This window comes from Apaloderma vittatum, unplaced genomic scaffold (genome assembly GCF_000703405.1).
Source record: "Apaloderma vittatum isolate BGI_N311 unplaced genomic scaffold, ASM70340v1 scaffold9654, whole genome shotgun sequence".
NCBI lineage: Eukaryota > Metazoa > Chordata > Aves > Trogoniformes > Trogonidae > Apaloderma > Apaloderma vittatum.
The window spans coordinates 3,663-28,153 of record NW_009713194.1 but is presented as its reverse complement, the minus strand read 5'-3'; the positions used below and the strand labels follow the sequence as shown (position 1 = coordinate 28,153).

Sequence of the window (24,491 nt, the reverse complement as noted above, 5' to 3'; positions counted from 1 at the left end):
ATCAAGAGCTAAGTCTGGTAAATCCCAATGGTAGGATCCATGATGAACATGTTTTCTGGGATATTTTGATGATATGGCATCAAACATATATATTTTTTATGTGTAGCTGATTAGTCTGACATTTAAGTGACTTTTCTAAATGCTCTTTTGCAAACAGATATCATGTCCATATTCTTGAGGTGTGATTGAACTATTTGAATGAGAAGATATTTAAAGAGAAAACAAATTCCTCTTATATTTAAAAAGCAGAACTATCCATGTTCATTTTCTGCAATTTTTTATCTTTCTCCATCAAGAACAACATAAAGTGTTTCTAATAAAATGTGTTGAAGTGGCTGCTATCGTGCTTTTGCACCTTTTCCTTCTGCCTTGCTCACTGCTTTAGTAAGATTTGCAATCTCTCAGTTCCAAGGTCAGATTCCTGACAACAGTGACATCACCTAGAATTTATTTACTAAATAGATCCTAATAATGAAATGGGAGTAAAATGCCCATAATAAACTATTCAAAAACTTGGAAAAATGATGAAGACGCTAGGATTTGCTGTGGCATTTCAGCCGAGCTATATAATCTCCATGTGGTTGCAAGGGAGTGGAAGAAGATTAGTCGAATATGTCTGCCTGCGTTGGGAGTGAACTCCAGTACTTGCCACATGAAGTTTATGCTGAATATGGTAATTTCAGTATTTAGCTGGCAGAGTTAGAAAGCACGGATTGCAGGGATGGGGAGAATTGTCAACTCTTTTGTTAGTTGTAGTTAACCTCTTGGAAGGTTGAGAGTGGATTTATCCATGTTTGGCAAAAATTGATTTCAATGCCTGATAGCGAGAGATCTCTTTTCTGAAGTCTCAATTTTGAAGCAATAGTAACAAATGTTATAGAAACTTGTAATGTTGAAGTGGATCTCTAAGGAAGATCACTCACAAGATCGCACTCAAGCTTTCCGTTTTGCGACTTTTGTTTTGAAAACGGATTGTCCTCTAGCTTCTTCCTGTCCCCCCCCCCCGCCTAATTTATTTGGTCTTTATTTGAAAGATTAGTTTTAAACAATGCTTTTTCTTTTTTTTCCTTTTGCCTTGAGTTGTTTAAAAAATTGGCATTTGGGGAATGTTTCTCAAGTGACACAAGTTTTGCTTCTTTTCATACAGAATAATGAATAGTGGCAAGTCCTGAAGCCTGATGCTTGTCTTGAAAACTTGCTTACTGAAGGGGTTGGTGCTGTGGGATTCGAGGGCTGGAGAGAACATCCTCCATTTATGCAAGTCAAAATGCCAACAGCCATATGGGTGTGAATAAAAAGGCCATTTGTGAAAACTGGTGATTGATTGCTATTCTAAATTTTGGGCTGTCATGTTCTCTGACAGTATTCCAGCTCTATTTCCAAGTTTAAAAAAATAAATTTCTCAGCAGATAGTACTGCAAGCTCAGTCTGATTCTTCAAAATTGACCTGTTACCCCGTTTACCTTCCAAATAAATTTCAACTAAAATTCAATTCTGGAATTGCATTCCTGTGTAGAGTATCAGGCGAGTACCAGCAGAGCCCAACAATGTCTTTTAATCTGCAAATATATAAAGCACAAGGGAAAACAATGCACTATCCTGTAACAGAGAAATACACAGCAAGCACGCACCTTCAGGAGGGCTGGGGCCACTGGTCCTGAGCACTTGCCATCTTGCAAAAACTAATCCTTGGTGTTGAGGATTCAGGAAGGAGACAGAGACCTCCTGCCACAGAAACTCCATCTCGCTGAGATGGCATCTTTCACGGGCTTGTGGACTGCTGTGATTGCAGTATAATTTCAGACAGGTATTCAGTGCTGGCCTCTGTGCCAGTATTTAATGCAAAATGCTTCATCTCTGCAGCAAATAAATATTCTAATCATACAGGAATAGGGTTGGCAGATGGACTTCTGCACGTCATGTAACGCAGCCTCTGTCTGAGGAAAGAATAATTATCCTTAAGCCATTCCTAACAGATGTTCTTTAAACTCTTCTTAAAGACCTCTAATGATGGAGATTCTGTAATGTCCCCAGACAGTCTTTTCACATTTTTCTGCTGTTGCTATAAGAACGTTTCTTTCAATTTCTAACTTAAATCTCCATTGGAACTTGTTATTACTTGTAAGGATGCCTCTTGGGTGGATACAGGGAATAGATTATTCTTATATGTGACACATTTTTACTTATTTTAATATTGTGAGTGTATCTTCATGCTTACTGGTGCCGCTTTGTTCAGCCTCTATTTATTAAATTCTTTAGATTTCTGACCTTTTTCTTCTCTGTCCTTTAGATTATTTTCCGTTTGTTTCCTCAAAGAGCCTGATGCTTGCAGAGTCGGGCCTTGTGGAAGCGGTTTGAGGGGAGTGGGTCCCTTCAACTAGTCAGCGTGCCTAGAGAGAAGGAGTGAAATGAATACTTCATGGATGAGGAAAGAGTAAATCTGAAACTCTGGAGTTGTAGCAATTCCAGCTCGTCTTCTTGTGGCCAAGTAAGGTGAAGACACTGGGATTTGAGGAGGCAAGCAGCTGTTGGAGCTCTGGAGTGTTCACTCTTGAGGATTTATGAGCAAATAAAGCTCCATTTCTTCTCTTGTTCTGTATTACGCGCTGTGGCTGTCATGGACAGCTTTATGTTTAACTTGGTTACATGAAACCCTTGGGAATTCTGCCTCGCAGAAAACAATGAAAGCTTATCTTTGTGCTGGGAGGTGTTATCAATAGTGTAGCATGTGGACTGGGTTGGGTTTTGTTTTGGTTTGGTGTTTTTCCAGAATGCATAAAACTATTCCACGGATATAAATTTTACTGTCTATGTTTCATTACATTTCAGATTTATGCATAGCTTTTTAAAAATTGTTGTCGTCTTGTGTTTAGGTGGAGCTAACACTGCCCTGTTTTGGCAGTGGTTACAGGCTTTTAGTTTTTAGGCTAATGAAAACATCTGTCTTTCTGTTTTAAAGAGTTTTCTGAGACATGCAGATGCTACAAGGAGATTAAAACAAAGTGAAAAACAATTTATTGGGAATTATTTTTTAGGACTTTTTTAGGACCTAGGATATTTTATTCAGACCACCAAGTTTTAAAGCAAAGTGAATATGGGACAGACAGCTGGTATTAGACATTCGCTATGAAATGAATAGCTTACTTTTACGCTGTCATCCTACCAAGTACAAAGGTAACTACGCATGTACATGTGTTACAGGTTTTTGATATCTACAACACATCGCGAGTATGAGAACTTTTTCAAAGTGCTGCAGAGTGTGCGGTATTTTATATTTAACTTGAATTTCCGCAAAATCTTGTAGAATTGGGAACAGAAGGTCAGATTCCCAAATAAATGTGTTTCGAAGTTTATTTGATTAGGGCATTTCCACCGTGACATGGATATCTTTCGTGTGGTAATTCAATCACAAGTGGAAGTGTATCCTATACATCTTGTTAAGTTTGCCCTCTGGCTTACCATCGTGGAACAGTCTTTTGCATATGTATTGGCAAACCAAGTAATTTCTTCTCCTGCATCTTTCCCCTGTATTGTTCCCCTATTTCTCAAGCAGCCTAAATATCTTTTAATGGAATAAATGTTTTGTGTATAGAAAAATTCTGATGAAGAATCCATCTTGTTTAGTTCTTAAAGTTAACTCCTAGGAAAATTAATTAGCAGTCTGTCAGGTTTTTTTCATGTTATTAGGCTTTGAGAGTTGCCAGTGGAGCCGTGACGTGAATTTCTTGAACCTAAATGATGACTGTGTATCTTAGGCCCCATTGCACATTGCAGCTACCACAGTGAATAAATTTATTTGGTCGTATAATCCTTCACTGATGGAAATAGTGGTGGTTCTGAGTTGTTAGACAAACAACTATAAAATTAGACTGGCCTTAACTGAATGCTGGTAGTAGCTACTGTACTTTGCTTCATACTGGCGTTGAATATACAGGATGCCAGTGAAGTCTTAAAATCTAAAAGAAAATAGCCAAAAGCAGCACATATTCAGATGAAGAATTTGGTCATGCATATTTTCCAGCAGCTGTTTTTATTTTAGGTTTAATTTAAAATACATTCAGCTTAATTCCGTGTTCAGAATCATCAAAGCCTACCAAAAATCCTCAGATTTTGTTTCACAGAGATCATTATCAAGTTCTGAGCAATTGTATGTTTATTACTTTCATATTTTGCATTTCTGGGGTTTCGTATACTACCCAAGGGCATGGTCTAACTCAAAGAATAACAGGAATCGGCATGCTTTTCATTTACCCTTTTTCATTATTACAGGCATACTATATTAAAACCTGTTTTAGAAACAAGCCAGTTTTATTTTTTAACTTATCATGTGCTTTATTTGGTTGCTGAGATTTTAATTTACTTTTTTTAAATAGCTATGAAAATAAGGGATTTTGGTGCCGATTCCCATTCATGCCATAGCTTTTGTAGAAGGTTTTGTTGTACTGAATTTGTATATGTAGGTCTTTTCAGTGGCTGATCAAAGTGGCAGAAGGGCCACAGTATAAATGAGAGAAGCCCTGCATGTCTCTTTTTATTCCTGGGAGATTGTTGTACCCTGCAGACTGCTGTCACCTTGTGCTTTTACCCATTTCACCAAGCGCTGAAGCCCCACCGTGTTGTGATCCAGTATTCTGTGCTGTAATGTAGTTCAGAGCAACGCTCGTATGGACTACTTTGGGTAAAGGCTTTAATAAAATTATGCTACATAGCACTGCCCTCCCAACGCAAACTGTATTTTTTACATTAAAGAATCTCAACCCAAGACGTATAGGATTTAGGCTTCAGGATTCCTTTTACTATCTAGAATGCAGGAAAAAGTTTCCTCTCCATGATCGTTCAGCCTTCTCTCTGTGTTCAGTTACAGTAACAAGTTGTGCCTCGTCAGTTCTTACCTATCAGAAAAAAAGTAGGACTTAACTCTTTTTGCTCAGGTAAACAAACAGCAATCTGCTATTATCATATGATTATGATGATCTGGGTCTCTTCCAGCTGATACAATTCCATGATTCTATTTTGCGTCCAGCTGTCGATGGCCAATGTTGAGTCGATACACTCTGACTAAAGGACTTTGAGTCAGCTTGTTGCTATAGTCTAGTTTTTATTATGTTTATGCTGTAGGCATCCAACAGAATAATGAAAAATGTAATGTTCACAGGACATCAAGATGCTTTTGGAATATTTTAATATCCAATTCCAATTAGCTCAAAACCAGGCCAAGCTGGGCCCCCCATAGAGTGATGAACTGACAGCAATGAAACTATTGGTGTTAAGTGTGAAATTCTGTGCACGTTTTGGAGTAGAAAGAAACTATGCAGATGTTGGAATTTATGAAATGGGAAATACTTTTTTGTGATGAATATTTTACTCATTTGTTGGTAAGACATTACAAGATTTTGCAAGTAAACCTCTTGCTTCTATCTAGTTATGTTGCTGTGTGAGAGTGTGAAGTGAAATTGTAACTCCAGTAGATGCTGTGTGGTAATGAAATGATCTCAGGTACATACATATAAATATATATATATTCCCTAGCTTTCTGCAACCAGTTGAAGACTCTTCTCACTGGTCTGCCAAGCTCTTGGTTCAGGAACTCACTCCTAAGTGAGACCCTAGGTTCTATCCCAGTATGTGCTGAAAATAGAGCTTTTGACTGATTTGTTGGCTGAATTTGAGAGAACGTACCCCAGAATTTGCAAGATCAAAACCTTGCTGGATGCTTTTTAGGTCAATATTATAGTAATCCTACTTAAACAAGGAGGTCAAAGGAAGAAAGCCGAGTTGTGGGCACCAAATAACTGCTCTCTCTCCTGTTTTGCATTAGAGCCTCTGCAAATGACCGTTCAGTTGGATGTTCCACTGAAGGCGCCGTAAAGAAAAAGGCAGCAGGTTAGGACTTCTTGAAACTGTCAGTTCACAGACCAGTTACGGTGGAAATTGAGACCGTGTGAGCTGCTCGCTGCCGCGGGAGGTTGTGGCTGAGGGACGTGGACCATTGGGTCCTGAACACAGACGGAACCTCGCAGCAAGGGGAGGGGTCGTGGACCAGGGCTGCTGCTCCAGAGCATCTGGGTAGGAAGGGCAGGTCCTTTTGCAGCCCAGTATCTGTGGTACCCGTGTCGTAGCAGAGTCCAGCACTGTAGGCGGTGGCAGCAGCGTGCTGCGTGCGTGACGGGGGCTGTGCCTTGGGTCACGCGACCTGACAGGTCAGCCCTAACCACAGGTGTAAGGCTCCTGCCATCTGACTGACAGTGCCATTTCACCCCCCCCCAGGCTGCAGAGCAGAGGGTAGAGATGGGGATTCAAACTAAGGTGCCTAAACTTTTTCCTTTTTCTATGTTTTACATTGCTGCACGCCTGCTTTTTCTGGACAGTGTCTCTTGGCACATGCATTGAAAGGGCCAGTGGCTTAATTTAGCTCTGATTTGAGCAAGGAATGCTTTCTTGTGGCTGGAGAAAAAGGGAAATTAAACTCCTCTCTAGTGCACGGAAGGCAGTAAAGAAATGCATGGTATTAGCAAAAAACCTGCGTCCCTGTTTTGAAAAGCAGATGAGCATAGCGCATATAGCTTACATCGACTGCTTCCAGTTCCTATTTTTAGGCAAGTGAAACAATTATTGTATGAAACAAGTTTGTGTGTTCAGGGCAGTTTAATTACAGCCTTAAACAATGAGTTGGGTTGCGCTGACGATTACCAACTCCTTTTGCTGTGCTGGGCTGCTGGGTGGTCCTGGCCATTAGCTGGGTGCATCATGCCTGGATTGTCTGCAGAGACAGCCCCGGATCCACTAGGATGTTTGTGAGATTTGTAACCCAATTCTGCAAATCCACAAGTTTCAGCTAGGCGAGTATCTAATCACACAGGCACTTTGCCAGAGCTTTTGAACTCGAAATGTGATTTAATTGTCAGGGAACTAAATTGGTTGTCAGGAGTTGGTCAGTTCCAAGCCTGTCCTACATGTTTTTCTCAGATTCTTTAATCTTTCTGCCTTAGTTTCCTAGTTTGAAAAATGAGGATAAAAATAAAAAGTTACCTCGTGCTGTGAGGTGAGAGCTGTACGATGGGAAAGTTGCAATGTTGATAAATGCCGCTCAATACTGTACCTAGAAGTGAGCAGAGTACTTCCTAGAAACGTAATAGTCTCACCAAGCACATATTTGTTGTATGAATCCTATGCTAGACTATCGGTTTGTAAGTAGGTAGGCAAGTTTTGATAGGGAACTCCTACTGTGGTTTTTGATAATGTGTTTTGTTACATTTTGGTTAGGTATTTTCATGAGCTACCTGAATTTAACTGAGTTATTTTCCCTCCTGAAATGCAAATTTATTTTCCTTTTCTTTTGAAGTGCTTAGAATGTGTATTGAATGGTAGCAATTTGACTACACCGAATTCCCATCAGTTTTGGTACTTCTCTTGCTTCCAACTTTTACCTGTCATTTTGGCATTATACGGTGTCATAAGCAGTGTCCTGTGAGTACGGGAAGTGCTGTGTGCCTTTCAGAGATAGCAAACGGAGGCACTGGATCTCAATCTTCTATTGTTGACTTTGACAGGTGTGAGACAAGTCTGTAGTAAAGTACTTGAACACTTGAGAAAGTGTGGAGGTCTGTGTACACTTAAGTACCCGTTGTTTTCTCCCGCTTTGGGTGCTTGCCTGGTTTGAGTCCCTTTCTGAGATTTCTTGTGCTGCAATTAAACACGGACATGTCCAGCAGGGGCATCAAATTTTTGCTTCCCTGCCCAAGTGTCTTCTGGGTAGAAGGAGGGTGCTGTTTACCCCTAAATGACTTACCAGATGTCGTAAAGGAAGTAAAAAGGTGAATTGTCAGAATCACAGGCTGGCTGAGGTTGAGAGAGACCTCAGGGTGTCACATAGTCAAACCCTCCTGCTCAAACAGGGCCATGTAGTGCACAGAACTGGCTACAGTGTTCTAGGTGTGGCTGAATAGAAAGGGAAGGTCACTGCTTGTCCTAATATAGTCCAGAATACTATTAGCCTTCACCACTAGGGCAAGTTGCTGACCCAATTAAAATTTTCTGATACCCAATTCTGTGTCTTTTGGGACATCTTTTCCATGCAAATTCAGGTACTGTGCTGAAAAATCCCTGATTTCTCTCAGCCTTCTACATATATTCAGTGGGCTTAAATCTCCACAGATGTTCCCTGTGCTGCCTTTTATGTGATATGATACATAATGTACTGCTTTACTGCATGGTTGATAAAGCATGATTGATCCTTGACAGCGCTGCTAACACTAATTCAGCGTGTTGTCAGAGCTGGCACCTCATATCCAGTCAGTTACCGGCAAAAGACGATTAGTTTTTGTTAAAGGGACGCGGTCACAGTTTATTGAAGTGACTGTTGACTACGCCTGATGTGCCTGCTTGAGTTTGTCAATCTTTAAGTGAGTAAGTCTTAAAACATTGTTAAAATAGACTTATTTTGGACTGTCATATGTTTTTAAAAGTCAAGATGTTAAGTTTTCGCTACCCTCCAGCTCAAAAACATTCTGTCTGATTCGCTTCGTATTTTCTAGCATTAATTCTCTGAGATTTTTACAAAAAGTCTGAGAAATTTCAAAGCAAAAGAAAGACTTTTTTCTTTGCCCTTAATGCAGAATGTCATCAGAAATGGATCAGACAAGCCCATGAATGGATCTCAGAAATTTGAGTGTGCCATGAGTGACAAAATGGTTTCCAGAATAAGAAATAACAGCAAGACTTCTTGGCTAGATATAGTGGTTTAAAGCGGACCCTTCTGTTGCTTTTGTTGTAACAAAGCATGGATCAGAAATGGAGTTTGAATGTAAAAAAGACCTGACAACTATAAATGAAGATTCAAGATCTTGGATCTGTTATAAGCATCTTTATTCCTTGTTTTCAGGTCTTGTTTTCACACTCTTCCTCTTCCCTAATCCCAAACTGCCGTAATGCACTTGGAGCACAGTCAGAATGAATTCTGCAGAGAGCGGGCAGCGTTAAGATGCTGCTTTCTTGAGACTGACTTTCCTTTAGTTATCAGTTTGCCACTGAGCCTTAAGTTGAAAACAGGATGCATATATTAGTAAATTGTGCTTAATGTCTTGCTAGAAAAATCTCTATCTTTATGAAATCCAAGGGTACAATATTAGGGGTCTGGACTGCAGTTTGGACATAAAATTGTCCAAAAAAACTCCATAAAATTTGCATATAAAACACATAAAATTTACATTAAAACCCCATAAAATTTGGACATAAAATTTAGTATCGTCATCTAGTTTCAACTGCAGAAATTCTCAACCAGTGAAATAACATTAATGGTCCTGAGTAGGTCCACATTAATCAATCACTGTAGTAAATCCTCATGCATCCTTCCTTTCACCAAGTACACAGGCACGAGAAAACATGTTTTTGACAGCAGCTGTCAGCAAATAATCACTGAAATGATGCATCTCATGAAAAAAAGAAATAATTGATTGTGTTTACCTTTTTTTCCTAATTATTATCTTCCTGTTGTATACAAAATAAAAGGTTATTCTGACCTTCTTTAGAGATCTTGACATTGCTATTAGCGTGTTTGTTTAGTGATTGCATAAACTTAGAGCATTATTGCAGCTCGTATGTGACAGTACAGTGGCCTTCTGACTTCCTACGGTTTTGTTGGGTTACTTTCGTAATATCTTTGGAAGAGAAGGTTCAGGCATTTTGCCTATGCAACTAAACGCTTGCAGTAATGATGAACAGACAAAAAATAATCAGAAGCATCTAGAATTTTTACTGAAAATTAGTGCTTTCCTGCTCTTGATTCCCATTTCTGGAAAAATGTTTTCAGGAAAGGTGTATCAGTTCTCTTAAATATATAGGATATGCATGACTCTTCTTGTGTCTTAAAATCTTTTGCAGCATTAGCCAGCCCTAAAAGGGCCATTTTCCCCTGTAAATCTCCCCCTGAACACCCTATTTTGTGTCTTAAAATCTTTTGCAGCATTAGCTAGCCCTAATAGGGACACTCTTCCCTGTAAATAACCCCCTGAACACGCTCAGATGTCTGTTTGAAGTAATGGAAGTGTTTTTTCTCAAAGAAATTTGAAGCAAACTCTTTTACTTAGGGAATGTTCCCTCCATTTATTTTCCTGAAACTTGGTTCTTAGCATGTACATACCTGCAAAGAAAAGATTTTAATGGGGAGCTGTCAGTCCTGTGAGCCTGATGTCCCTTTTTTAATGTGTAAACATTCTGCCTGACGCTTCACCACCCTGGGACGTGTTCCCAGCTCACGCAGCACTGCTTTAAAGCACCCTGCAGAGGAAAAGGGACCTACACAGAGTGCACAATAGCTTTGAGAAGCATGTCTGAGAGCCTGTAGCGCAAACAGTGATATAGTTTATTTGTGTAATTACATATCTGATTAGTGTAATAATTTACAGACAGTGTGGAAGCCATGGAGTAAGCAAACCCAAATCTTATTTTGTATTACTGTTCTTTGTCTTTTGAATACACCTCATAATGCCAGCCATATGAAAACTACTAAGAAACAATTCTGTTTCTATCGTATATAGAGACTGGAGCCAGAACACTTCAGCTGGAAGCTGGGTTTAGAAGGAATGTACCAAAAGGCCTACTAAGATAATTGTTTTGGTTATCTGGGCTTGTGCCTAAGTACCTGAGTGGTGATGTCTGCCTGTGAAAGTGTGTTAAATTCAAAAATGAAGCTGAATTGCACACTCAGAGAATTATGTGATTAAGTTATTCATGGATCAGATCTGGCTCGGGTTTGTAGTAATTCATTACAAATTTTTATTTGTTCAAATATGAAAAATGAGTGTTTACCATCAACTTGGCCAGTTATTCAAAATCATTTCGGCAGTTCTGTTGTAATGATGATTGCGATGACTGTGGATAGAGGAACTCGAGACTCCAGCTGGGTCAGACTAATGGTCTGTTCTAGCCTGTTGTCTTGGAGATACTGTTTATGGAGAAACACTCCCTCTTTCAGTAGCCTTCTCTTCACATTGATTCATTCTGCCCATGGTCCATTTTGCGAATTCTGCTGCCAGGCAGCTGAAACTCGCTAAAACCGATGGGACTGCCTGTGTTGGGGTGATGATCCATCTGACTGCACTTAGTAGGAAGGGTCCTGATCTTGTCTTGGAGAGCTTTTGGGCATCATCAGAAAATGAGGTACAGATCTACATTGCTAAAGTTAACTTGAGAAAACAACAGTGTATTTATAACTCCTTATTTGACAATCTTCTGGCATGACTTAAAGCAAATTCAAGAGTGGCGCACTTGTTTTTTGACTAAAGTTATTCAGGGAGGTACCTCAGTCTAAGGAAAGATGTTCTTTTCCAAAATTGTCAGTGACAACTGGTGACCTGCCTGAATCATGGGTACGATCCCTTCTGCTCGGCACCTGCTGCTAGAGGTTGCAAGGCCTCATCGGAGTCAGTGACGGAGCTGTCTCTAACTAGCTCAGTATATATACGTGTGTGTGTATATATATATATATATATGTAAGATGTAGGGTCTTTCTCCACTATTTTTTTATCCTTGGTGACTGAACCTTTGAAGAACAAAGTAAGGAGGGTTTTTCTCAGTTTCATTTTAAGCTTGCAACACTGAAAGAAATTCCAGTAATGTTTTGATAATTGCTTTCACTTAAGAATGGGAATAAATAATAGGCAGGTAACACGCAATACTATTTTGATACGCTGAAATTAATTTGAAAAGTGATAAAAGAGAAATTTGAATAAAATCTTGTAATTGAGTTTCTTATCTTTAAAATTACCTAATTTTTCAGAGAGCCTTTAAAGTGAGTTACTTGGATTGTTTCCCAGTGGAATTTTCCTTCCATACTAGATTATTGTAATTAATTATAAAATTGAGCATAACCTTTTTAGGTTGTCTGTACCTAAGGACAAATGTCACAACTAAAAAAGGTCAGGAAAGATTAGTCTTGAATCTTAGGGGTATTGTCAGGGAGAAGGGGAGATGTCATTACTTCTCAGGTGCTGTAGGTGTTTTGTTTTGGCTTTATAAATAATTACTATTTGTCTTTTCAGCTGGGTAAATATATATGCAAATTGAAGAAAAATATTTTACAAGAATCCGAACAAAATATACAAAGTTATTGACTTGTGTTCTTAAAAGATTTTACGTGTGGAGAAAAACTGTGGCTAGTTTGATATCCAGGTCAGTGTGTGCCATTTCAAAAGCCAGTGAGAGCAGAAAAGAATATAAATGTAATTTGTAATGAAAATTTGTTAGATCTAAGCTGTGTAGAACTCTTGAAATACCTGATGTCGTGTGACGAATTTCCTTATCTTACTTTTCTCAAGAAATTCTTAACTACTATCCCTATGAACAAAACCTGTATGTTTGCCTTCAGATGCAGGTCTCATGGAGTGCCCGGTTGCTCGGCTCAGTACAGATTATTTAACCATTCTTTCCTAATGGTGTTGTAGAATAAGGCCCCAAATTCTGGTTACTCATGGTTTGCATTCTTGATTTGGGAAGAGGAGTTTGCAGAGAGTTTGATTCATTTGAATAGCTGCTGCAGAATTTGACTGCTGTGTGTGCCCAGTGTTGATGCCTGAGAGGATGTGTCCTCTGCTGCAGGTAGAGCCTACAAAAGACAGCAGTGCCCCTCCACGCAAGCACAAAACCTCCTAACACAGCACTTTTCAAGAACCAATTCCGGGGCTGTTTGCAGAATGCTACTGCTGCTCCACTTCTGCTGAACGCTCATCTTTCTCAATATATCTGCTAGCCTGGAAATTTGACCTTTTTAGTTAAAAAGGAAGAAAGATGAATAATGGAATAGATGAGCAGAATCTTTAAGTAACACTTTTTATAAGGGCATCCAGGAGTACTTCTTGGCCTTGTAATACCTCAGGTTGGACCCACAGAAATATGTAAGGGGAAGCTGATTTAAAACAAGGCAAGAATCAAAGGTTATTTGCTCTCTTCTCCTAATAATTTTTAATATTCTGTCTGCCTTTTCAATGAGTGCCAGATTTTGTTCATTAAGTTGTAGACAGTGGCCCTGAGCAGTAAGCCCTGGCTTACATTTTATCAAATGTGCTCCTACTCATCTTTTGAGCATTGGAAATGAATGTTTTGCAACAATACTATAGTAATAAGTGATGGCTACTCCAACGAAAAGGATTCTATACCTGTTGGTGTCTTGTGCCATGGGTAGTTGGGTGATGAGGGTGTATCTGACCTAAAAGAAACAAGATTTTGTGGTGAACGTTCAAGTCCGAGAATTTAAACCTGATTTCCCTGTAACTCAGTGTTTCTTCCTTCCCTCCCTTCAGACTTGGCAGCGGGAAGCAGCAAACTCCAGTTCCGATTTGAAATGTGTTTGTGATCTATGTGTTTTGGGGTACGGCTGTGCTGACGCCTCCCCAGAGGTCAGGAGCCTGGGCTGAGGGTGCAATTTGTCAGGGCTGTCCCCCCAGGTTTTCATGGAGCTATATTGGGTTATAGGTTGGGGGAGCAGAAATCTGCTGGAGAATGCGTGAGCATTTTAACAATAACTCAAAGCCCAATCACAAGAAAAATCTTGTATTTTAAAATAGTGAGTTTCCCATTACAGAATCAAAGAAAATTACTGTTCTGAATTAGTGAAAAGGTCTCTTGCTTTGGAGAGATAAGATTCTCTTGGTATCCCAAAGGGCATGACATTTTTTCCTTGTTTGATTATGTTAGGTATATTAAATATGACCTCAATGCTTAAGGTTGCTCAAGCTGCAAGAGTTCAAAAGATCTTTGGATGAGATTTTTTTCTATTTATTTTGTTAAGCCTCTGAAATAATTGTAAATGGTCATTCTTTTAAAGAACAAATAGTAAGAGGTCAGATAATCCTTATATATATGACTGTATTTCGTTACAAAGTAAAGTTCACAGGAGAAGAAATGTAGTTATGGTTGCTAGAAAGATAGATATTTAAGAAGAATCATTGGTGTATAAGTAAAAACGAGTGTACACTACACTAAGAAGAGTGTATAGAATTGAGAAACATTATTGATAATTCAGAAGATAATGAGATATGAGGAATACCAATTTTCAGCCATGCGTGTTCACTGTTAGAAGGCAGACTTCATTAAATATTGTCAGAAAGACAAGAGTAATGACCTTAGTGTTATTATAGTTAATGAGGGATAATTTCCCATCAGTTTGTAATTTAAGACTGGCAGACTTATTTTTAAGTGTAAAAATCAAAGAAATAAATGATCTTAGTCATTCTTTGTGTTAAATGCTGATTATTCTGAGTACTAAAAGCTGGATTTAGGAAAAGAGCAATGGATTTTCTGTTTCTACTAATTTTTGTTAGCTTTTATCATAGTTCTTTGCAGGTAATGTTTTGCAGTTCTCTTGTTTTTCACAGTATTTGATATTTTTTCTTATTGTGTCAAATTCTAAAGTCCAGTATTAGTAGAGGAATGCTAGCTTCTGTTTAAAAAGAAACAAAGAAATCATTCAGTTTACACTTTCACCTTAAGAGATAACTTGGAAGTGGTAAGTCACAGAAACAGGGAAATAAACCTTTCAAGTCAAAGTCACTGGTTTAGTAGCACTATTTTTCCTTTTGGTGGTGAGGCTTGATTCGTGAGCTGAGTTAAACTGACGTGCAGTTGTCTGGTGCCCCTAGAATGGGAGAGAAACCCTGTGTGTTCCTTGATGTTGTTAACAGACAGGTAACTTGTAGCAGTAGATTCCAGGTGTTGCAGTTCCACAAAGTAGGTTTTTTAATTAACACAGCATAAACTCATATTTCATGAACGCCCAAGCTGGAAGGTTAAGGTGATTTTCTGTACATGAATATTCTCTGCACCACGTTTTCTTTTTTTGTTGCTTTAAGTGTCAGGTGCTTCACACTAGTTTTTGTCTTCTCAGCAAAATGCAGTCTGGATCTCAGCTGAGATTCCTAAAAGCTACCAATATGACAAATAGTATGTCTTTATTGTAATTTCTATATTGCTAATCCCACTTTGGATTAAAATGTCTGTGCTGCATTTTAAATTACGGAATATTACTATTGTTTCTTAGGATATTAATCAAAAGAAAGGTACTAAAGAGCCTGCATGACAAAAAAAGTGAATGTGCTTTGCCCTTTTATTTAACAAATTGATTTCTTTTTAATGGAGTACAATTAGTTAAAATTTTCCAGTAAGAAATATTTTTCTTTAAAATACTGTGGTTTTATTGATACACAGGAAACTGTTGTTACTTGGTAAAAAGAAAATGCCAAAGTTAAGGCTCGACATAGAAAATGCTGAAACTTCTGCAATTTAAAGAGTCATTTTATTTCTAAAGGTATCAAAAACACAAAACAAACCAAAGTTGAGTATTTTCGTTTGGATGCATAAAGTATTGATTCGCAGTAAAAGTGATGACTTGAAATCTCTTTGAAACTTCTCATAGGAAAATCAAAAAACTTGCGTATGAAAACCACACTGCTTTTCCAAACTGCTCTGATGTTATTTAAAACTCTATTAAAATCCATAGTGACTAGACTTGAGGTGTATGTAATTTGAAGACATGAACTTTAGTGACATGATGTAATCTCAGATGGATTTTGCAGAAAGCTTTGCTGGGAATTCGGGTCTCCGTGCTGTAGGAGCCCTGGGAAACCTGGGGCACAGGCGAGAGAGCGTCCTGTGCATGAATGCGGTCCAGCTGCGCTACGCTCTCTGTCCAGCTCCAAAGGGTTCAAAAGGCATTTTTTGTTTTATATTTTCATTTGCCTAGTGTGTATTTTCTTTCTTTTCAGAAGTTTAGAAGGGATTGAAATAGACTCTTTTATTTCACAAAGTTGTATTTTAAAACAATGCTGTGCTAGTCCCTGGTGAGACCAGAACAATAAACACAGTGAGAGGTGTTGAGTGAGGCAGCTGGCTCCTGCTCCGACTGCTGGAGGTATGTCAGGATTAATCCAGTATGTTCTCATTCAATTGCTACAGTTTTAGGTTCTTTACTGCATATTATACTGGATCGAGCTGTAACTTATACAACTAAAGTTGATGTTACGTGCCATGCTGATACAGCTGCCAACTTTTCACATTTGAGTGGCCTATTTTTTTCAGAGGAAAATGGCTTGGCTTTATATAGCAGTAGTTTTCCTGGAGGAAATGGGCTAAGGTAGAGAAAATTGTCCTGTACTTGTGCTGACGTATACAACATAGTGGTTCAAAGGGGCAGAGAAAATTATTTAAAGTCGTCTATGGTCTGAAATATTCAGCAGCTAGGCACTTGTGATCCTGTAAGGGTTTTGAAGATCCACTGAAATATACAGACTGGCAAGAATTCATCTCACTCTGGTTATAATGGAAAACTGAAGAAGGAAAATCAAATTCAGTGCTGTGCGGGATGGTAGAATCTGTGTGATTAAGGTCTCGGATAGTACCATGCCCACAGTAGGATTCCCTTTGTCTTCTTTTCACGTTTGCTTGAGGATTTAAGTGTAGGTACAAACCTTACTGATTACTTACTTGTGGGTTGGAAAGGGAAGAGGTTTGTCTTACTACTGTCACTTAAAGCTGTTACAGCAAATAAATGTGGCAGAACCCAGGAGCAGTGTCAGATCTACAGTGCACGAAGGATAAACACAAGCTTGCTTTCTCCTGGCCTTGTGTTAAATCCCCTATGAGAGGCTTCAGGAAGGGCAATAAGGACAAATGTCTGAGTCATGTTAGTGTTTGAACCCAGGGCACTGATGATTCTCAGGACTGGAAACTCCTTTTCATTCTGTTTGGTCCAAGAGAAGAATTTATTGACAGTGATATGTTGCTGCCGACTTCTTTTGCTCGTTTCCTTGTTTTAAGGGAGCATTGTCTAGTTACAGGCTGGAAGACTCACTTGTCCTCTGATTATGAGCCTTTTCCAACTGTAGACTGTGCTCTCTATATACAGGGCAGATGTTCCACCAAAATCTGTGTACTTCTAGTTAAAAGTTCAGTTTGGCAACATTTCCATCAGTCACTATTTCAGCCTGTTTCCCAGTGTGCTATAGTCCAGACATTCAGTGACAAGTCCATGACTGCTGGCTTTCTGGTGGCAGTGCTCTTTGCACTGCCTCATAATTTGATCCTTCTTGTGCAGGGGACCAGGTTCCAGGTCCTGGAAAGAAGCAGCCTTTCTTTGTCTCACCTTCTCTTTCAGTAAACGCTGAGCACAAAGAACAACCAGACCTTTGAGCAATTTTAAATCAGTTTCTCCACTCAAACCCACTTTTCCTTTCCCTTCCTTTCATACAGGTTGATAAAGTGTGTGGACAGCCCAAACAACAGGAAGGGAACCTGCCGGCAGACAACATAGTGCCAGTGAAGGAAGCGACTGAAACCCAGACGTTCGTGATGGCTCACACTAGCCTGAACCATAAAAGAAGGTAACCCTAAGCAACAGTTGCTCTGAAATAAACTCTCTGCCTCACAATTTGTGTTAATGATCCCTTGCACCATGGTGTTTAAGCCAGCGCCGCAGTTTTGTCACCTTGTGTGTGAGCTGCCCAGCCGTTGCCATCACTGATAGCTACACAGATGTCTTTGTGGTATTGCGTTGCAGGTCTCTCCAAGGAAAGCTTTTTAGAGGCCAGACTTTATGTCATTACTTAGCGCCGAACTGTTCATTATTTCCAGAAACCTTCAGTGAAAATGATGAAAGCTTTTCCTCAACAAAGTCTGAGTAATTTCTGCAGTTGAGTCTAAATTACTTAAAATACAACTACCCAGGTCTTTAAGGATTTGAGCTTATCCAGGGACAGAGGTGGGGAGGAGGAAGGGATGAAAAGGAAAGATTCATTGCCCAGACACAAAGTCACTCCCTCATTTCACAGGGCTCTAATAAGGAGTAATAAGATCCCTTGCCACCTCTTTGATTTGTTGTGTAACAGAGCAAGAGCAGAAACATCTATGTTTAGGCTTATGGTTTCCATCCTGGCTTCTGTTCTTCAGCTGTGTGCCAGGTGAGACACTAGACACCTGAATTACTGCCACTGGCCCTGCCGTGGGTATCCCTGTGCCCAGATCTCCTAGTCTTGCTTTCACTTTCATGCAGCTCCTGGGATGGTTTTCTGTAAATTTTAAGCGAGGAGGGAAGGACGCCTTTGCAATCCCGCTCATGATACACGAGTAGATGTCAGAGCTAACTGGCCATAAAATCACAATGACATATTTCTGGCTGATAACGTTGTTTTCTGCAACACCAGTATTAATCTGGAACAATTTCAGCGAAGTGGGTGGAATCATGCTGGGTTTATCCCTCTAGCTGAGAACAGAATCTAATCTGCACAGGGAGTCCATGCGTATTGCTCTATGTTGGATAGTTGGGTGACAGGCAGCAACGTTAAAATTTCTGCATTTCTGGAGTTTGAATTGTAAAGATGAGATTTTTTGAGTGATGGTGATATTTTTATCCCTTTGTGATTTAAAACCAAAACACTACAGTTTGTGCTAGTGCTTGGAGCTAATATTTTTTACCGTGTAAATCAGAGAAAGGCGCATTAAGGAAATTAAATTAATAAATTCAGCAGTAATCATCCAAAGAACAGATGTAGTATAATTAATGAAATACACTTTTAAAAACACAGAGATCTAGGCCACCTTCTATATAACTCATTGATTTCACTGACACTTATACACCGATAACCAAAAAGGCAGAATTACCAACCTGTTAACAGGTAACTTCTTAAACAGACGCAAACGGATGTCTTTAATGGCATGACAGCAGTTCTTTTTCACCTGAGGATCTGCTCTCTCCCCTTCCCAACCATCTAGAATTATACAGATATTGACCTTCTAAGATGGAAGACCTGTAGATGGAAAAGAAAATGTAGCAAAACTAATAAGCTCTAAATTGGACAGTTTCCCAAAATTGTTCAGTGCACTGAAAAGTAATATATCAAAAAAATCTAAACTAAGGCCATCCTTAGATAATTAGCATAAAACATTACTGAAATAGTGTTGATAGGTACTCTGGAGAGCCCATGCACCAAAAATGAATGATGGAGCCATGCCATAATTAGTAAGAAGTGGAGAATATTTTTAAATTTTCCAAAACTTCCTATAAAACACATGGCATGAGGCTTGTATTTTGCTTCTTGGAAATGATCGTGAAACAATAAATACTGAAATACACAGAGATTGGCTACGTTGCCGTGTTGTTCATCATCTATCATTTATTCACATATGATATCAATAAAGCGCAATTTTAGGTAATAAAATTTTATAATGGGTGGGTGAAATCATTCCCGCAATGGATTGTGTAAAATGCACTTGGAGTGACAGATAACTGCTACAGGGGATCTAGATTATGAGAGTAATTACGTGAAGCTTTTTGGGTGCCATTCCTTCTGGTGCTATGAAAAATGAAGAGCAGTACCGTCAGCTGTCTGTCGGTTTAGGTGCAAGGTGACACGGGGAAGTGACCTGACCGAGTCTGTTGATCTGTGGTAGCAGACGTCCCTCCACGTGATCCATACCTCAAGGGGTGTATGGAACACGACTCCTGCCTTTTAGAATAAGCAAATGAGAAGGAACAAGCCAATGCTCCCCAAGGAAGCAGAAAACCTGTGGCTCATTCCCTTAATGTGTCAGAATATTCTCAAGCTCAGATCCAGCCTGCCCAGTACATCTCTAGGAGAAACCACAATAAAGTGGCCTCATGTCTGTTTTGTCATACCTGCTTAGAGTTGCGCTTAAAAACCTGGTGCCAAACAGCTTGTACCTACAGCCGTCTGTTTGCTCCAAAAGTATTACATCTTTGTGAGGCCAGGTACGAAATCAAGCTCCTTTTCTAAAGAGCTTGAGAACCTCTGATGTCACCACTGGGTAGAGCCAAGGCTGCTGGTGCAGCTGAAGAGCAGGACTATCGAGATGGTGTCTCTGCCTGACTGCTCTGTCTTCTGGACGTGTGTTGTGTGAGTCTGGCAGGAGACAGTCATTCTCACCCTCCGGTCTTCTTCACAGAGTGGTCTGTATGGTCCCTAAATTCACACAGCAATTGGATCTTCGTTTCTGGTAGCTGAACCCTTTTCAGCTCCTCTAGCTCTCAAGGGTTCCTGGGAGATTTCCCTTCTTTCTTTATTTTCCCCTGCATTTCATTCCTGCATATTTTTGTTATGCAACACCAAGCATCAGGGGACAATAGTGAAAGAAGCTGAAATTTGAATAAATGTTCTATGATCTTGTAGGAAACCTTTTCCTCTGATTAAGCTGAAAAGTATAGATTTGATTAGTAATTTTTTTTTGCATTATACAATTGTATTCAGGGATTAACTGAAACTGGCAGGATTGCTGCTGTAGTCGTTTTTTAATGTGGAGGTTACTATAATGTAGTAGAGATGACAAGAAGATTGAAACCATATGGTTCAGGGAATGTACATGGCATGTACAGAATCAGTAAATTGGAATGTTATTGCTGAGTTCAGCACAAAGTACAGTTTTGGTCACGGTCCCGGCTCCTAGCAAAGTTGAATACCTGCCTTTTAGCATGTCTGCTGCATGTAATATTTCAAACCACTAAGCATAGACTGGTTACAGATCTGTATGTAAAAATTTGTTTAACAAAGAACCATAACATGATGATAAGTCCCTGACTGGAGGAGGCAGGCTTCAAAAGAATATTTTCTTGGGATTTCTTTTTTATAATGTGGACTTATGTATCTTTTATACATCCTAAAATAAAAAATTTTAAGTTTTTTTAGAGGAATAGTTGAAATCAATGGCATCTATTTTATTTTAAATTAACTATCTGTTGAACTACGCATCACATGTTACTATTAAAATTTGAGTATCAGACTGCTAGTACAAAACAGATTATTAATGCCAGATGCAAATTATCTTACTGTGGAAGTCAATCAGACCTTTCTGCCTGACTGGCCAAGGCAGAAGTTTCAGCAGGTCCAGATTTTCCCCGTTACAAGTCTTTGTTTCCTTTTTCGGCTGGCCGTGTTGGAATCCCTGCTTCAGTGAGGACAGGTGACACTCACCTGGTGATGAGTGGCAGGTCCATCATCACCCCTGCTGTTAGCTCCCAGAAAATGTGATGGCAAAGCCGCTGTCGTGTGGCTGTCCTCAGAGCCTGTGCATGTGGTGCTTACTCTCTCCGGAAGAGTTAACTGGATTTACAAATATCATTGAAACTGTTTCTGTTCATGCATTAATGCAGCTGTTGCTGTTATTTTAGACATGAGGATATGGGTATTTGGTTTGGTTTTTGGTGGTTTTTTTTCAGTGGTGCAGTCTGACCAGAACTGAACAGTAAAAATTACCTGTATTCTTGTTAGTTATTAACAGATAGCAAATTGCTTCTTGCACCAGAAAATGAATGCTGCCTGTTTCTATCCCCCTTCCTGTCGCCCTCATTCCAAATTGTTTACTATTGTTTTCTTGTATAGCCTGATATATTTACAATTCTTCCATTTGGTGTCAGTTATAGTCAATTTAAGTACCACTGAATTTATTTTCAACTTTTTGCTGTGTGTGCTGCATTTGTAATTGTGCTCTGATTTGAAAATGATTAGGAGAAGCATCTCAGTTGTATTTTTTTTCATATTGCATTGACATTATTAATTGCATCTGTACTTTGGAAAAATCTCATGACAATTTTCCTCCTTATTTGTTTTCTTATATTATCCTATGCATGTGCTTGATGACCTTTCTTTCAATTAATTTTTACTTTTCTCTTTTGTTTCTCATTTCTTTTCCTCATTTGCCTGAATTCCTGCTTCTCCCCTTCTCCCCAACCTCTCCTGATTGATGCTTAATCTCCCCGGCCTATTCCAGTTCTCTGCCTCTGAAAGCTTCAAAGAATGACAAATCAAGAAGTTTGAAAAAAATCTCTCGGTAAGAATAAAAACAAGGTGACATACTTTGTTGTCTCTATGCTTAGCTCATCTCCATTGTAAGCTGCTATTTCAGCTGTAAACTTGCGATTGCTGCTTTTATATTGTGGGGCGCTGGGAAACCGTACATTTTCTACCCAGTGTGTTCAGTTTGATACTCAGGAAAAGTAAATATTTTTACTTTGTAAGAGTAGGGGACAGAATTCTGCCTTTGCTAAGATGCTACTTGGAAATCTCAGAGCCTCACTCTGCTGAAAATGAAAAGGAGTTGAAGTCTCTTGGGGTGAGCTGAGTAAAACAAGCTTTAGCCTCTTAAGAGGGTGCTCTTTTCCTCTTTCAAAGAAAACTCCCTTTTACAATCTGTAAAATCTTTAGCATGTGTTTAACCCTTCGTAATTGATTCTCTGGCTGTTCTGTCAGGTAGGTGGCCTTCTGTCTGGACCTAACTTTATTATATCACTGTAACTATAAGCAGCTGGAGTTCATATGGGTAGGTTAGTGGTCAAGAGGTAGAAATAGTGATTCCCTTGTCATAAAATTCCTGCTTTTTTCTTTGCTTGAAATGACAGCATCATTAGGATAAGTTAGTACCTTAGGACTGTGTGATGTATTAATTTATCTAGAGATAAATTTATCTAGAGATAAATTAATAAGATTTCATCCTATGTAAGTGAAGTGGGATGGTTAAATGTTTCTGAGAAAGTATAAGGACAGCTGTGGGAACAGTTGACCAGTGCCTAAACCTCGTAGGCGTAGATATTATAGATACCCGGCAATGGATTTTGCTATTGTTTAAAGCAGCTGTTGCTCCCAAAAGAATAATAAATCCTGACTGGTTTTGTGCCAGGCTCCATCCAACCATATCCCCAGACACCTCTTCAGTGCAGTGTCCCCTTACAGCCCGCCAGGCAGAAACACCGTAACCCAAAATGCGTGCTTTGGCCTTCCCAGTGGGGGTGTTGAGGGACTTAAAGCTGATATCTCCATGGTAGCTCTAGCCCAGTTTTTCTGTCCTGCATCTTGTTCTCAGTATCTTTAAGATCTTAACACCAAACAGGAGCCTCTAAAGCCATGGAGATAGGGTGATTTCCCCTTCCAAATTACTCTCAGTTGTGTGCTGAATGAACACTTGTTTTGTTAGTTTATTTTTATGGCTATCTCAGCCAGATGATATAGGTACAATCAGATTGTAAATGGGGCAGTGGTTTGCCCACAGAGCATTTTTCCATACACACACGATCAGAACTGGGCTGTTGCTACTGCCCAGGAGTTTGGGTTCTTCACCACAGCAGCAGGCACAGCCTTCTCTGCACAGGTGTCAGGTGGGTGCCAGGCATGATGAAAGAGGAATTTCTTTCTAGTGAGAACGTGAAATAGATAGGGATGATGGAGAAGGCTTGTCCCCATCACATCTCGAGGAGATGGCTTTCTGTACTGTTGTTGCCCGTGTGGGGTACTCGGAGCATATAGCAAGTCTTGTGATGGGGTATTGGCTTTAGGAAAACCTTTTCCACCCCAAAGATTGTTGACAACGTTCTTAATTCATCTCACACGTGTGCAGGAAAAGGAGAAATATTCACATCTAGTAACAGAGGAAAGCCCACTCCTTTAAGGTTGTTTTCTCATGATTTTTTATGTTTAAACAGAGGTAGTATGTATAGACTTTTTTCAAATTTTGTGAGTGATGTGTTAAGATAATTTGCTAAAACCACTCCTTATATGTAATTACATGTATTACCACTGGACTGCCTAAGACTGAATGACATGCAGGAGTAGAAATGCTCTAGAAAGAGAAATCAATCAACTTGGATGACTTAATTTCTCTAAGGGTTCTCTACTCTCGGTTTTGTGGATGGTTGACAGGGACTTAAAGCATAAGTGTACTGTTCTGTTACTAAATGTGTTCTTCCTACGTTACAGAGAGTTCATCAATTACATGAAGCGATCCCGAACGTTTTATGCCTCTATAGCGGAAAGGCTGTGTGATGGAGACCTGGTGATGAGAGACAGCTCAACCTGCTGGAATGGAGAGGATGTTGTAGAAAGGTAAAGTTACAAGTAAAAGTTTTCTTGAATGGTGAAAAAAGGAACTTCATATCCTTCTGATGAGTCAGAAGCATTCTGAGACACTACTGTTATCGTTAAGTTTCTCCTTCATAGTGAGGTCGATGTCTAATTGAGCAAGGGTTTTGCTAAAATAAAAAGTTGTTACTGCTGGGTTTTAGCTATCTGAATTAAATAGGAGCAGACCACTTTCTTGAAGGGTTGCTTGACTGTAATTAGAAAATATGTAGCAATTCCTGCAAAGGTATCAGAATAATACAGTGACCAGGCCATTATGTTTTGAAAAGATTTCCCTGCTTTTTTTTTTCCCCGGAGTTTCTGACATAGCACTTTGGGGTAACAACTGGTTTTGGAATTGCCCAGCATCCTTACCAGAGCATGTTCTGCAGGAATTTGTATAAAGTTACAATTAATAAATGTGCTGTTTCATGTTGGCAGGACAGCTAGAAGCTCCTTACGATGAGAATATCTTTCTAGTTTGTCAGCTAATTTTTTCCTCCTCTGTATTTTATCACAGTTTTTCCTGTCACCCTTTAGAATCCAAACTGGAAAATGCACTTACACTCTCCATGAGCTAAACTTCTTGCTGTCATTTCTCTTACT

General features: G+C 39.4%; 1 protein-coding gene across 1 annotated transcript in view; it reads left to right on the top strand.

Moving 5' to 3' along the window:
• LOC104268708 (glypican-5-like) overlaps positions 1–23,870 on the top strand; it is a gene marked incomplete at both ends in the record, with an annotated part of 44,011 nt that extends 20,141 nt beyond the window's left edge. The window contains 3 exons of the mRNA XM_009868271.1: positions 17,239–17,369; positions 21,766–21,825; positions 23,745–23,870. Of these exons, the coding sequence (XP_009866573.1) occupies positions 17,239–17,369; positions 21,766–21,825; positions 23,745–23,870 (317 nt within the window). The remainder of the gene's footprint in view (positions 1–17,238; positions 17,370–21,765; positions 21,826–23,744) is intronic.
• Between the last annotated feature and the right edge of the window lie 621 nt (positions 23,871–24,491).